The sequence below is a fragment of the Urocampus carinirostris genome, chromosome 10 (genome assembly GCF_059441175.1).
Source record: "Urocampus carinirostris isolate Australia breed hairy pipefish chromosome 10, RoL_Ucar_1.0, whole genome shotgun sequence".
Taxonomy (NCBI): Eukaryota; Metazoa; Chordata; class Actinopteri; order Syngnathiformes; family Syngnathidae; genus Urocampus; species Urocampus carinirostris.
The window spans coordinates 6,247,787-6,264,114 of NC_142358.1; the positions used below are offsets into that span (position 1 = coordinate 6,247,787).

The 16,328-nt window shown below is 40.3% G+C and overlaps 1 protein-coding gene across 8 annotated transcripts in view; it reads left to right on the forward strand.

The window, feature by feature from the left end:
• Nucleotides 1-16,328, forward strand: part of nectin1b (nectin cell adhesion molecule 1b) — a 385,519-nt gene that overhangs the window by 112,864 nt on the left and 256,327 nt on the right. For all 8 annotated transcript variants that reach the window (XM_088345838.1, XM_088345836.1, XM_088345840.1 and 5 more), the window contains one exon: nucleotides 12,096-12,247. In XM_088345838.1, the coding sequence (XP_088201964.1) occupies nucleotides 12,096-12,247 (152 nt within the window). The remainder of the gene's footprint in view (nucleotides 1-12,095; nucleotides 12,248-16,328) is intronic.

Consider the following 16,328-nt stretch of genomic DNA (forward strand, 5'->3'; position numbering starts at 1 on the left):
TTTTTCTTTCTAAAAAAGATCACAAAGTACCTTCGGGACAGAGAGGGCGGATGTTTAGTGCATTTCTGCAATCGTCATGACAACCCTAATCATGTGATCACTTCACCGAAAAGATCGGGGATGAAAAGTTCTTGAGAAGTTCATGCAACGTTCATGCATAAGTTCAGTGTTCTTGCAATAAAATATTATTTTGCAAGCAAAGTCCCTCTGTGTTTATGTACAACTTTGTGGGAAGCCAAGACCTCCCTATCCCCAGCCACTTCTTCCAGTTCATCCGACGGGATCCCAAGGCGTTCCCAGCCCAGCCTTGAGACATAGTCTCTCCTGCGTGTCCTCATATTTTGACAATTGTATATCGTTATGGCATGTTTTAAAAAAGATACATATTCACACCGGAGTTTAATTCTTTTTTTTGCAGTTTACTTAACGATGCAACTCCATTATTAAAAAAGGCCAGCACTTATCTTCAGGGGCGCAGTGGTTAGCGCTTGTGCGGCACAGTTCATGTCATGGGAACCTGTCGTGGGTTCAAATCCAGCTCCAGACTTCCTGTGCGGAGTTTGTATGTTCTCCCCGTGCTTGCGTGGGTTTCCTCCGGGCACTCCGGTTTCCTCCTACGTTCCAAAAACATGCATTTCAGGTGAATTGGCCGGTCCAAATTGTCCCTAGGTGTTAATGAGCGAATGAGTTGTCTGTCCCTGTGTGCCCTGCGACTGTCTGGCAACCAGTTCAGGGTGTCCCCTGCCCACTGTCCGGAGATGGCTGGGATGGGCTCCAGCACCCCGCGACCCTAATGAGGATAAGCGGTACGGCTAATGAGATGAGATGAGATGAGACTTATCTTCAGAGTAGAAAAAGAGCATCCGAGTTCATTGCGCTAATGTTCAGGAAAAAGACTAGTCTAGTTTACGGTTCGGAATTAGAGGACAGGCATTTTTTTGTACTGTCGTTTCTTGAGTTTAACATGCTTTGCCGATTAAAACATAAATAAATAAAAAATAACAAAACTTAAGCCGGGCAGCACGGCAGCGCAGTGGTTAGCGCGTGTGCGGCACAGTTCTAAGGTCTTGGGAACCTCCTGTGTGGGTTCAAATCCAGCTACCAGCCTACCTGTGCGGAGTTTATATGTTCTCCCCGTGTTTGCGTGGGTTTCCTCCGGGCACTCCGGTTTCCTCCCACATTCCAAAGACATGCATTTCAGGTGGATTGGCCGGTTCAAATTGTCCCTAGGTGTGAATGAGCGAGCGAGTTGTCTGTCTCTGCGTGCCCTGCAATTGGCTCGCAACCAGTTCGGGGTGTCCCCTGCCCACTGGCCGATGATTGTTGGGATGGGCTCCAGCACCCCCGCGACCCTACTGAGGATAAGCGGTGCAGCTAATGAGATGAGGTAATGAGAAATCTTAAGCCACACTGTTGTATATTTAGCTTTATTCATGATTATAACATTTTGGTTATAAGTCAGATGGATGACGTGTATTTTAATAAGCATTGTTTGTGGCAACTACATTTCTAAAAAAAAAAAAAAATCCGACTGGAAGAAAGAAATTCTTCTTGCGCTGATTTCTAGCGAAAATAAGCTAATTTTCGATTAAAAATAAGACGTAGTTTATCCGTAAGTACTGTATTTTCCGGACTTTTTGCGGCTTATATAACGATGCCACTTCATTACTAAAAAGACTATGTTAATTTTCGAAATTGAATAAGAGGATACTAACTTACTTGGCAAAAGAAGATTAATCTCATATTTGGTTAAAAAACAAGATGTCGCTAGATTAAATGGAGAGTTTTATTTTTGAGTACCGTATTTATTCGTTTATAACTCGCTCTGGTGATGTAATTTTTATTTTTTAGGCTTATGTAATGCAACTAAATCACTAGAAGGAAAACACAAGAGTAGAAAAAGAAGATCCTAGCTTATTGCACTAATGTTCTGCGAAAAAAAGAAGCAGACACGAGTTTTGAATAAGACGTTTAGTACCTTATTTTCCAGACTATAACTTGCTAGATTGTATGAGCTAAAGTAAAACAAAAACATTCTTGATTAACATACAGTACTTTCTATTATAAGCTATGAGCCATTTCCCAAATTTAACACTTCACTATTTATTAACCAATGGTAATTATTTCAAAATTAAACTATCATTACATTTTACCTCAAAATTACCAAATAACTTATATCCTCACCAAATTGATTCATTTTGGGATATTCCACATGTTCCAATGCAAATTATTCTTATTAAAAATATGTACACCCTATCTTTTTGAATCTAGTTCCTCTTTTCAGCAGCTTTACGTTGATTCTACAGAAAATGCATGCTTTTGTTTATCTTCATGTAATGCAAGATGCTTCTTAGCATTGTGTAAACACAAAAGGATATCGTTATCGTCTTTGCCGTCATTCTTCTCTCCCCTTGTTTGTTTGCGTTGATGGAGATAAGAATTTTAGCCCGGGTGGGGACAAAAGGCTTAATGGGAGCAACGATGCTGAAACCAAACAAAGCTTTTATTTGAGGTTTGGCTTTAAAGTTAGGGGAGGTGACCCAAAAGCAAATGGGTGACATAGAGATTAAAAAAAAACAATACAAGAAAGCGTGCACATATCATAAAAAATAATGTGTTTCATTTTATTCAGCAGCTTTGACCATAAGTATGGAGAGATGGATGTGGTCATTTCTGTGCTAATTGCTCAGCAGATGCGTAGTGGGAAAATAAGTCAAGAACGTAGATTAATAGATCAATGTAGCTGCGTACTGAGCACTTAATAAGATGCTTCATAAGGAATATACATGTATACATAATAATGTGCGCTTTTATTTCTAGGTATTTATCTACATATATTTATGGATATGTTTTCATGTAAACCTATGAATAGTTTTCTTTCATATGTATCTATTTCCCATTTATATATATGGATATATTTTTTCTTGTATATATAATAATACATAATTTTCAATTGTAGATCATATTTATGTATTTATTTATTTCAGATTTTGTATACATCGATGTATTTGTATGTGTTTATTTTTAAATGACGATGTATTTCTAGTCACAGATATTCTTCATTTTTTTATTGACATTAATATATCTATTTTTATTATTATTGTAAATAGATTATTGTGTATATATTAATTTTGGTTGCTTTGAGGGATTTCTTTATTTTATTCATCAGTTGATATCTGTTTTGTTTTGATTTATTAATATAGAATGTAATTTGTTTTTTTTCGATTGTTTTACCATATTTTAGATTATTTTTTGATGATTAGTCATATATACATTTACAAGATACTGATAAGATAAACAAGGTAGACAGATAGATAACTAGATATGGTAGATGGATAGATAGATGTGGTGGATGGAGAAATATATATGGTAGAGGTAGATGTATACAAAGACTGTTAGATACGGTACAGACATGGATAGGTAGGTAGATACTGTACAGTAGTTAGATTGTAGGTAGGGATGAATAGATACAGTAGGTGGACAGACAGACATATAGATACCATAAATGGATGTATGATATCTAGCTCTCATGGAGAAAACATTTTGAATACATTCTTGCAATTATGGATAGCTAGATGGATAGATATGGTATCAGCTTGGATAAAGAACGAGAAGGACAAATCAGGGGTAATATAAAAGCAGCAGAGAGCGAAGACAAGATGTAGCGAGACGAGGGCAAAGCGCTGACAGATCGGCTGTGACGGCCATCGCAGCACCAAAAGCGAGACACCAAATTTGTTGTGAAGGCTTCCAATGGCCCAAGGGGGGTGGTCAGAACCGGGCGGTGATAAAACTGGCCGGTCCAAGGCTTGCGTCACTTTTTACCAGTGCTCGGTGCGTTACCAACATATGTAACCTATTATAAAGGTGCAAAAAAACAAAAACAAAAAACATAGATATCATTATTTATTTATAGAAGGGTGGCGAAAAAGGTTAACACAAAGAGCCGAAATTTTTAACTGGGAGAGTCAAAGAGCCACACCACGCACTGACCTGCCATGACAGACAGACACACACAAACACACACAATCAAAAACATATTATTTCCCATAACACACTCTTCTCCTTACAATACAAGTATTATTCTTGTGTTGATTTCAAAGAAAGTGTCCACCCTCAATACACATAAAACAAGGCAAAGAGCCACAGTATATAGAAAATATGATGAGGCAAAGAACCGCATTCATATTGGCTCTAGAGCCACGTGTTCACCACCCCTGATATATATATATATATATATATATATATATATATATATATATATATATATATATATATATAATATATGAAACCGTATATTCTAGACCAGGGGTCGGGAACCTATGGCTCGCGAGCCATATATGGCTCTTTCTACGAGTATCTGTGGCTCAGAGACAAATTTGATTGCATGCAAAATTTCTCCATCTTGTTCAAACTTGAGTTTACTATTCTTCTCAGGTACACTCAAAGCCAAACCAAAACTAAATGACATAGTATTACTTCGCAGTATATATCGGGCACGTTTTTCACTACAATTTACAGTCAAGGTGTCACACAAAAAAAGGGGGGAAAAAAACTCGTTTTGGCTGTACAACGCTAAAGAATCGTTTATATAAAAGTTCACTATATAATCTGTGTTCAGTGTTCAGATACCTTATGATGAATCCACAGAACTGTAAATACGCCAAAACACCGGAAGATAACTTAGTCATTTGATTGGGTGAGTGGGAGGGATGGGTGGAGCTATGCAAAAAGTGCAAGCACTCCCTCCCATCGCTTTAGTAAATTTGTCTCATAATATATGGTGTGGCTTTTTCCCAAAATAAAATTAATATTTTTTGCTTTTATGGCTCTTTGAGTCAAAAAGGTTCCCGACCCCTGTTCTAGACTATAGTTTGCATAGCGGATGAGTGATTAGCACATCTGTGGAACAGTTCTGAGTTCATGAGATCAAATCCAGCTACTAGCCTTCCTGTGTTGGGGTTTGCATGTTCTCCCCGTGCATGCTTGGGTTTCCTCCGGTCACTCCAGTTTCCTCCCACATTCCAAAACAAACATGCAAGTCAGGTTTTTTTTTGTCCCTAGGTGTGAATGAGCGAGTGAGTTGTTTGTGTCTGTGTGCCCTGCGACTGGTTGGAAACCAGTTCTGCCCGAATACAGCTGGGTTGGGCTCCAGCACCCCCGCCGCCCTACTGAGAATAAGCGGTGCAGATACTGGATGGTTGTCCCAGGGGTATAAGTCACATTTTGGGAGGAAATTTGTTTCATAAAATCCAACACCAACGACATACATGCCATCTTGAAAGGCATTTTAGAATACAAATAAAATAGAAATTCGGGGGCTGAATAAGTGTACGTTATACTAACATTACATGAGTGACATGCTTGGTAATGTCAGTCACGATGCTATTTGGATAACGACCATATAAAAAACATGTTTACCAAGCTATCACTTTTCGTCCAAATCACACAATCCAATGAAATCTTCATCCTCTGTGTCACTTTTAAATAACTCCCTAACTTGGGAGGTAGACAATGCGCCTCTTCCTCTTCTACATCGCTTATGTCAGACTCATCTTCACCTCCACTTGTCCCTCTCATGTTTTTTCACTAACTCAAAGCTTTCTTTCTGCTGCTTGATTATCGTTTTTGGCTGTATATTTTCACTTTGTGCATTTTGTAACCTGAAGAATATGATTTTCTTTTGATGACCATTTTTGTTTAGCTCATAACAGGTTTTTTTTTTTTTTTTTTTTAAATAAATTACCGGTAATGTTTAAATTATCAACACAGGCCTAGTGCAGCCACTTCCGTTTTAGTGTAGAAATTACATGTGGATGATATAATAGTTTGTTTATAATTTCACACAAAAATCGGATTATAAATCGCAGCCCCGTCCAAATTATTAAAAACAACTGCAACTTATGTTTCGGAAAATATGAGTCTTCTGTCATATATTTTTCATACAAAAGGTGCACTGCTCTATAAGACACATACAATTGAGACTATAGAAAGAGCTAACTGTGCTTCATGTATAACAGTTGGGCTCTATATACAGTCACGGCACTGCATAATGAATCGATTGGTAATGCTGAAATATGCAAGACATTGTTTGCACGGAAATCAAACCTGGGTTGTGGCCGATACCAAAATGCTATGGAGCTTATTCCTTTATCACTCAAGTATACTCCCTGTGCCAGAAACACTGATTTACATTCTGACGGGTTAAAGTCTCCTTAATTCTTCAACTGTGCGTCAATATTGTCTCAGTTTAATATGCATGTGTATATAAAAGAGCTTGTATGGTCTTTTGCTAAAAGGCTTTCTGTTTTATGCATCTGTCTTGCAACATTATTGACCGGGCCAGCAATGATTATCGATTGATCAATTATTGCTCAAATGCGGAAGTATACTGCAAAATCGTGTGAATTAATGCCCACCTAAAAATACTGCATTTCCAAGCTGATCCATTGTATTCTGTGGTATACCAGGCGCATCAGATTAAAAAGTGCACTTTAAAATATCCGGCCAATTTGGAGATTTTAGTCCGAAAAATATGGTAATTGGTCACAGCTACTAGTTAGTTAATTTATTTATAATCCAACGTCCCAAAAACAAATGTTATACATGCATACCTGTTTAACAACCTTTCTGGCTTAGGCTGACCTTTCGCGACCCGCTATACTGATAAATGAGTGTGATGGATTACAGTGAAGACGCAAATATGTCTAATGTTACACACACGTGCATGCTAGTTATTTTCCTCCGTCTTCTTTTTTCTTTCTTTCTTTTCCGTAACCTCCCCCAAGGCAGTTTTTCCATGTCGTTGTAATAGAAAGCTAGCAGTGCGTGACTTGACAAAATGCAGACTGTAATAAGGTCGTACATATACCAAATGTAACCAAAGTTAAGTATATTATATATATATAAATTTATATATATATATATACTTTTGTGTTTGGCAGCACGGCGGCACAGTGGTTAGCACGTGTGCGGCACAGTTCTAAGGTCTTGGGAACCTCCTGTGTGGGTTCAAATCCAGCTACCGGACTACCTGTGCGGAGTTTGTATGTTCTCCCCATCATGCTTGCGTGGGTTTCCTCCGGGCAGTCCGGTTTCCTCCCACATTCCAAAGACATGCATTTCAGGTGGATTGGCCGGTCCAAATTGTCCCTAGGTGTGAATGAGCGAGCGAGTTGTCTGTCCCTGTGTGCCCTGCAATTGACTGGCAACCAGTTCGGGGTGTCTCCTGCCCACTGCCCGTTGATTGCTAGGATGTGCTCCAGCACCCCCGCAACCCTACTGAGGGGTGAGAGGACGCTGGCGTGTATGTCGCCGCTTCTCACTCCAAAAACTTTTCCAAACTTTTTCGAAGCTCAGATACTTTTTCAGATTTTTCTTTTGCCCTTCTGTTTTGGACTGTGGGTACTTTGGTTGATGTAACCTGAACCAACATTTCACTTTATCAATCGAACCCTCGTAACTTAGCCCTCGGGCTAACTTAAACATACCAGCTGTCACAGCACCGGCCTCTCTCCCTCGTCATGGCGTGCCAAAACCTCGCCGCTTTTGGATTATTCCTGATACTCCTGACGTTCTGCCACCATCCAGCGACAGGATTGCTCCAGTATTCTATCGCGGATCTTCTCCGGATCCGGTGGATTGCGCGGGGGCCTCCGCCACCGGAGCTGCTCCACCATCCTGACATAACTCGCCTGCCTCGACGCCGCTACATTCACCGCGGATCGCGCAGGCACGTCGAGTATAAAAACCCTGGTTCAATCACCTCGACCTGGTCCACATCTCGACGCCCTCCCATAAACTGCGGCCGTAGGGCTAACTGCCATACATTAGCCCGCCTAGCTAGGTCGGCTAACAGCACTGCCGCCGTCAAACAAGACACCTCCGCCGTCAACTTTGGATTGCTGAACGTCCGCTCACTCAGGAACAAGGGCCACCTCATCCAAGACGTCCTCGCCGAACGAAAACTCGACTTCCTCGTTTTAACTGAAACTTGGCAACAAACAAACGACTTCGCTGCTCTGAATGACTCCACTCCTCCCGGCTTTGTTTACATCTGCCGTCCCCGTGGCAACGGCCGTGGAGGAGGTCTCGCGGTAATTCACCGCGAGAAGTGGAAAGTCTTGCCTGTCTCCGTCACTTCATCGACTTCCTTTGAATGCCTGGTGTTTAAGCTCCCCGGACCCACGCCAACCATTATTGCTTCAATTTATCGCCCCCCAAAGCCACATAGTGATTTTATCAATGAATTCTCCAGCTTAATTACACATTTATCCACTCTCTCGCCAAATTTAATTTTATTAGGAGATTTCAATATTCACATGGACAACCCCAACCTGCCACTCACCAGAGACTTCACATCCTGCCTGGAGAGTCTCGGGATACACAGCCTTATTGACTTCCCCACCCACATTAAAGGCCACACATTGGACTTGGTTTGCTGCTCTGGCCTCTCTACTTCCAAGCCCACTTCCAACGTTTTTCCTGAATCTGATCATGTCCTCCTCACTTTTAACACCGTACTCTGTCTCTCTACTGTCAAAACCTCCCGTCTCATTTCTTTTCGTAATACCAAAAATATCAACATTGACACCCTCTGCTCCATTATTGACCGTTCCCCACCCCCAGAAGCTCTTTTAAGCCCGGATGAGCTTACCACTCACTACAATACCTGCCTCACAAATATTCTAAATTCTCTTGCCCCCCTGAAAACCAGGACTGCCTCATTCTCCACATCTGCCCCCTGGTTTACACCCGCTCTTCGGTCAATGAAATCAAAGAACCGCCAACTTGAGCGACTCTATAAGAAAACCGGCCTCACCATCCATAAGGACATGTACACTACCCATACTGCTAAATACAAGGACCAAATTGCACAAACCAAATCCAGCTACTACTCCGGCCTCATCCTTTCCAACGAAGGAAATTCAAGAACTCTCTTCTCTGTCATGAACAAAATCCTCCAGCCACCAAATTCTCTCCCCCTCCACCTGTACTCCACAGCAACCTGCAACTCCATAATGGAGTACTTCAATCACAAAATCCTTAAGATTCATCACCAACTCCATCAAAACCTGTCTGCTCCCTCCCCATCTGAATTTCCTTCTCCTTGTCACTTCTTCTCCAGTTTTGCTCCACCCACGACTGCTGAATTATCCAACCTCATACTCAAATCCAAGCCCACCACTTGCCAGCTCGATCCCCTCCCTTCATCCCTTGTTAAATCCTGCCTCCCTTCCCTGCTTCCTCTCATGTCTGCCATTATTCACTCCTCACTCTCTTCTGGTATTGTCCCATCACTTTTCAAAACCGCTGCTGTTACTCCTACACTTAAAAAACATGGTGCTGACCCCAACAACTTCGACAACCTCCGCCCCATCTCCAACCTTCCATTTATTTCAAAAATCCTTGAAAAAACTGTTGCTGCTCAACTCCACTCGCACCTGTCCCTCCACTCTCTCTATGAGCCCTTTCAGTCTGGTTTCCGCCCCCGCCACAGCACAGAGACTGCCCTAATCCGTATTGTAAATGATCTCCTCATAGCATCCGACTCCGGTTTAGTCTCCATCCTCATCCTCCTAGACTTGAGCGCCGCCTTCGACACAATCTCTCACCCTATCCTCCTCAATAGACTCTCCTCCATTGGTCTCACCCATACTCCCCTCAGTTGGTTCCATTCCTATCTCACTGGCCGCACTCAGTTTGTCCAGCTGAAATCCTTCACCTCAAAGCCCTCCCTAGTCACCACAGGTGTACCCCAGGGATCTGTCTTAGGTCCTCTTCTCTTCATCGTCTACCTCTTGCCTCTTGGTCATATCCTCCGCAAATTTAATATCCACTTTCACTGCTTTGCTGATGACACCCAACTCTACCTCTCCTGCAAACCAAACTCCATACTCCCACCTCCCTCCCTCACCTCTTGCCTTTCCGAACTCAAAACATGGTTCACAACAAACTTTCTTAAATTAAATGCCAATAAAACAGAATTCCTCCTTCTTGGCACCAAATCCACTTTATCCAAAGTAAACAACTTCTCTCTCAACATCGACAGCTCCTTAGTGTCCCCCTCCCCCCAGGTCAAGAGTCTGGGTGTCATCCTGGATAGCATGCTTACCTTCCACTCACATATCAACACCATCACCCGCACTGCTTATTTCCACCTCCGCAATATTACCAGACTCCGCCCTTCCCTCACCCCCCGCACTACTGCTATTCTCGTCCACAGTCTTGTCACATCCCGCCTTGACTACTGCAATGCTCTCCTCTTCGGCCTTCCCCAAAAGTCCCTCCATAAAATTCAGCTGGTTCAAAACGCCTCTGCTCGCATCATCACAAAAACATCTTCCCAGCAGCACATCACCCCCGTTCTCCAACAGCTACACTGGCTTCCTGTTCAGCATCGCATCAGCTACAAACTCATCTTATATACATATATGGCCATTCACAACCTGGCTCCTCCTTACCTGTCCGACCTTCTCCAGGTGCACGTCCCCACTCGCTCCCTCAGATCCTCGTCCTCCCTCCGACTGTCAGTGCCCCCTGCCCATCTGAGCACCATGGGAGCCAGAGCCTTCAGTCGCGCTGCTCCCAAGCTTTGGAACAATCTACCTCCGGACCTCCAAAACTGCACACCTCTCTCCACTTTTAAGTCCCGTCTAAAAACACACCTGTTCAGGACTGCCTACAACACATAGCTTCTCCATTTCTTATGTTTTTATGATTTTATGTCTTGTTTTTATTTATTATTTCGTTTACAACTTTTTAAATTGTATTTTTTTCTTTCATTGTTTGTACAGTGTCCTTGGGTGGCCTGAAAGGCGCTCTTAAATAAAATGCATTATTATTATTATTATTATAAGCGGTGCAGCTGATGAGATGAGATGAGATACTTTTGTATTACATTTTGTTCAGATGATTTCCATTTTTACAAAGAATTACAGTATACGCCGTTATACGATATAAATTTATTGCTGTATGGTAGTAATGTATGCAATTTATTTCAAACAGTGTCAATATTATTTTAGACAAATAACCATGAAAGTGCAAAGTGAACTTACTGTATAGTGGGGCATAAAAACATATGGTAATTCATAGCTAATGTGTTCTGAACTCCCACTACCTTACTATAGATAAAATAACGCAATAGTATATAGTAAGTAATACTTATGTGTAATATAGATGTGTAGGAGTAAATAACCTTATAATTGAATATACATGTAAAGGAAAAATGAAAATTGTGCTCATCTTTCGTGTGACATAAATTGAGCTGGTACAGTAGTGTAGCGGGTGGATCAAAATTTAAGCTGATTTAGATACTTCCATTTATGAGAGCTGCTGCCCTAGGAACATGTATTTGTGTTAATTACCTTGTTATTTCTAACAATAGTACTGATCTTTATTTGGTTACAGCCATACAACTCAGCGACAGAGCAAGTAATATGCCTTCTTCATATTTCTTCATTATCTCAAGCTTTTTTTCCATTTAGTATCACTGAAGCCTTGGGCTTATAATGAATAAATCCATTAAAAAAATACAGTATATTATTGCAAACTCGCAAAGTCTTTACGAAGCACAGATTCTTACCTGAATGAGGGGAAAGGCATTTTGGGAAGTACTTCAGCCAACAGCATATAAACATTTTCATAATGCCATGGCACAAACCTATAGCAGACAAGCATTTTATAATATAACATCCATAGCAGACTGGCATGTAAATGACATAATTCGTCACACAGATTAACTCAGTTTTTAATGGTTTTTGGCATGCAAAGTATAGTGCATAGTGTTATCATGTAGAATATGCCATAAAGATGGGTCAAATAAAACATCGTAAAACATCCATACTGTAAAGCGACACCGTTGTAAGGTGGGGACGCTGTATTCAGGGGGATGTACTGCATACCCATATTAGCATTCAGTTGTGCGTCTTATCAAGTACCCATTCCCTCTTGAGGCTATCGTTGCCCTATCAGGATCCACTCCAATTCCTCTTCCCTCGTAATTCTCGAGAAAAATACGATACAATAGTTACGATCCACGCGCTGTCTAATCACAGTCATTTCTTAACGTTGTTTTTCCCGCCTTCATCTTCTAGCTTGAACGGTTCCCTGCCCAGCAACGTGGAGATCAAGAACAACAGCCTGTTCTTCAAAGGCCCAGTTACTTACGACCTGGCCGGCACGTACGTGTGCGACGCCACCAATGGTATCGGCACACGCACCGGCATCGTGGACGTCAACATCACCGGTAGGACCAAATTTTTGTCTGCTCAAACTCGTGCTTTTGGCTCCCTGGCATGGCTTCATTAATGACAATTGCTGAGCGTAATTAACAATGCTCCCTGACGTGTCTGATGATGAGTTGTTTTGTAATTGGCCTGATAAAACTGTCTCACAGACGTGAGGTACTGGATAAAGTGTTGTTGCTAACTTTTACTAAGTTTTACATTTGTTTATAAGTTTATTTTGACAATAGCTAGGCGTTGAGAAAGTTGCATGTGATTTTTTTCGTTAAGTTGTTTTTTTTCTTTCTTCGGTAATAATTAACGCTTCCGAAAGTGAGTGTGTAGTATTTGGTCTTCCAAAACTGAGGTCTCTAAGGTGCGAGTTACTGGCTAAAGTTCTGGAATTGCAAACTGAGTTATACGGTTGTTTATCAGGTTGTTTTAATAGCTAGGCCTTGAAGGAGGGAGGATGTAGTGTTTGGTCTGACAACTGAAGTCTCAACTGAAGTCTCAAGGATGTGAGTTACTGAATAAAGTGTTAAAGTTGCTAACTGTTAACATTTACCATTATTTATAAGTTACTTTTGCCTTAAGCAAGCGAATGATTTGTGTATGGTCTTTTCGGTAAGTTGTTGTTAACCACTGACAAGCGTTTGGTCTGGTGAAAATAAAATCTGATTTGATAAAGTTCTGAAATGACTGATTTCTAAGTTTTGTTTATGATTTTGCTAGCCTTTGAGAAAGGGAGGGAGTAGCTTTTGGTTTTTTCACTAAGTTGTTGCCTGAGCAGTATAGACACTGAAGTTTCAAAGATGCGAGTTACCCAATAAAGTTTTGTAGTTGCTAACTGGTAAGGTACATGCATTTTATAAGTTTGTCTTGCTAATAGCTAGGCCTTGAGAAAGGGAGTGAGTAGCGATTGGTCTTTTTGCTAAGTTGTTTGAGCAGTGACAAAACTGAACAGATGCTAAGCGACCTACACGATCGAACTAACTGAAGTGTATAGCTAAAAACGGTGAATTACACACCTGTGACCATGACTAGCAACCTAAAGGCTAATGTGTAGCTTTACCATTCTTGGCAAAAAGCAGCCACTTAGTGTTAAGGCAAACAAAAAAGTGATGTTTGTATTATGCAAAACCTCCGACTAGAGACCAAATGCTAATGTGGAACTTTAATTCTCATAGCAAAAGTTAGCAATAACTCTGTGTTCAAGGCAAAAATCTGTTGACATTTAGGCTTAAAACAGAGAACAACAGGCATGTGACTAGCGACTAAATGGTCATGTGTAGCTTTAGCCCATGAAGCAAAAGTTAGCGGCAGCTCTGTGTTTAAGATCAAACATTGGTGATATTTAGATTGGCCAAAAACAGGGTACCTGTTTCTGTGACTAGTGACTAAATGCTAAAGTTGCGTAAAGTTCAAGGCAAAAGTTAGCGGTCTCTGTGTTTAAGGCTATAAACTAGTGGTTTTTATGGTATTTTTTTATGCTGGATTTTGTGTTGCCTTGCTAGCTAATTCTTTAACATGGCGTGGTTGCGAATCCCAGAAACTTGGAGTGCTGGAAGTTTATTTAAGGAATCGATGATTCAGCCCACCTGTATGGATTTGCTTTTCCTGTTCCAGCTCGGCCGCCGCCGTTGTTGTTGACTCACTTCCCAAGAAGAGCGACCATATACGTTTTTTTTTTTTTCAATGTCGTTCTTTCCCGATTGGTGGGTTGTGTGATCATTCAGGTGTGAGAGGTGGCCGTTACTCACCAGACAAGGAAAGCGAGAATGTACCAAGGACATCCCACACAAACGCACCACAGTGCCTCACAAAAATAAAGGCGAGGCCCTGGAGTCATTTTTTATTTTTATTGCAAATGAGCAGCAGGAATTTTCTTCTTTTGCCGACGACTCTGTCTTTGTATTGAGCGACTCCAGTCAGCCGGTACTTCATTTGAGCGCGTTCGGCTGCTGGGTATTAGCATACGCCGTTTCAATACGGGTTAGTTTGACTGCATTGTTTCTCTTGCAATTTCTCAAACAAAATATCGTAGCATAGAAAAACAAAACATCTATAAATTTTACAGTTTCTATATTGATGAACCAAAAATCCAGTTTTGATAGATCTCCAATGATCACACATTAATATGGATAGTTTTACCGCATTTGTTCTTAAGCAGTGTATAACACAAAGTTGCCTTAGTATGGAAAACACAACCTTGTGTAATTTTATTGTTTCATAGTTTCTTTTTTAATCAAGTTTAACCCCCTTTAAGAGCACTTGAATGTTCATGCTAAATATACAGGTTAGGTTTACTGCATTGTTTTTTTACACAGTGTCATATTGAGGCAAAAAAAAACCTCTATAGTTACTATTTATTGGGAGATTTAACATTTCTATTTAGATCAACCAAAATCTAATTTAGGATTTTCCTTAATATCCATGCATTTATACATGGTAGTTTTACTGCATTGTTTCTCGTACAGTGTCTTTCATAAAAGATCTTAGTAAGGGAAAAACAAATTTCTTTAATTCTAGAGAGATTTAAAGTTTCTACTATGATCAACCGGATACCAGTTTGACGAATCTAAATATTCAAGCAAGGGTTCTTTTTAGTGTCACCCAAAGTGTTGTTGTTTTCCTATACTGATCAACCAAAAATCCAGTTTTAAAGATAGTGTTTAATGTTCACCCATTAATACAGGTTAGTTTAACTGCATTGTTTCTCACACTTTGTCTCACTCTGAATGTCCTTTCATGTAAAAACTAAACTTATACAGTCCTATTAAGTTTTATAGTTTTTGTATCGATCAATCAAAAAAGAAGAAAGTCTCAGAGATCTTCATGCGTGCAATAATATGGGACAGTTTTACCATATCTTGTCTCTTTCAGTGTCTCACATAAAGTGTGGAAATGTGGAAAACAACAACTTGTATGGTACTATCAAGTTTTGTAGTTTCCACATTGATCAACCATAACTTCAGTTTGGGATATCTTTCTAAAGGTTCACAATTGCGAGCATTAAAAGGTGATGAATTCAAACGCAGAGCTGGCATCCTGTCAAAGTGCAGGGCAACAGATGACTGTCAACTTGGTTGATATTTATTGAGGCGAAGAATGCACAAGCGTGTCGGGACCCGTCTCGCTCGCAGGCGTTACATACGTGACCGGGCGATGAAACTGTTGCCTGGTCCGCGCGGGTCCCAGCTTGTTTTTGTCGTTTGAATTTCAATTTCCTTGTTGTGTCTCTGGAGAGGAACTCAATGTGTATTTGTGCAGATTATATTGGTTTAATCTAAGTGTTAACATTTTGATATTTGTTATTTAAACAACAATTTATGCAGAAGATGAATTGTTTCTTTTGGAATGTTCTAAAACAGGGTTGCTCCCATTTTCTTCAGCATTCGAGCTACATACAAAATGAATGGGTCAAAATAATCCCACAAATTAGTGAATACAAAATATTTTATTATTTTCAAATGTATTGAGGGTATCATTTAATTGTAACCATGCATTTCCAATCATATCTGCCATGTTTTATGAACTATGAGGTACACTTTTAAATTTCTGTTCAATTTGGGGTTTTTAGGTGCACCATATAGTCCAAAGAATACAATAGTCATAAAGTTTATGAAAATGTTGAAATGGTGCACTAGAATTGAGCAATTATTCATTGTACATTCTAAGTAAAAACTCCATTCAAGTCCATAATCTTGAAGGAACTCTGAGTGGCACAATATTGGATTTTTCTTGAAACATTCTATTTCATAGCACCTGGAATATAGCACATGTCAGTCCCATGATTGACACGTGACAGACATGACAGACTTCCGATCCTTCATAACTCTAAGCAATAAAAAAAATGACGGATAGATTTATGAAAACTTGCCACAACTGTGCAACACTGTCACCGAAACGCTAATCAGACAAGATATTCATTTTGACCTTTCCAGTTTGGCGCATGGATTAGCAAGCGCATCAACGGCTATTCATTTCCTTGATCTTTGAGAATTAGCTGATCAAACATTGGCAAGCTGGGCGGGAATTCACTTTTAAACAAATATAGTATTCTGCAGACTATAATCACTGATTTGAAGAAAATTAGATTTGTAA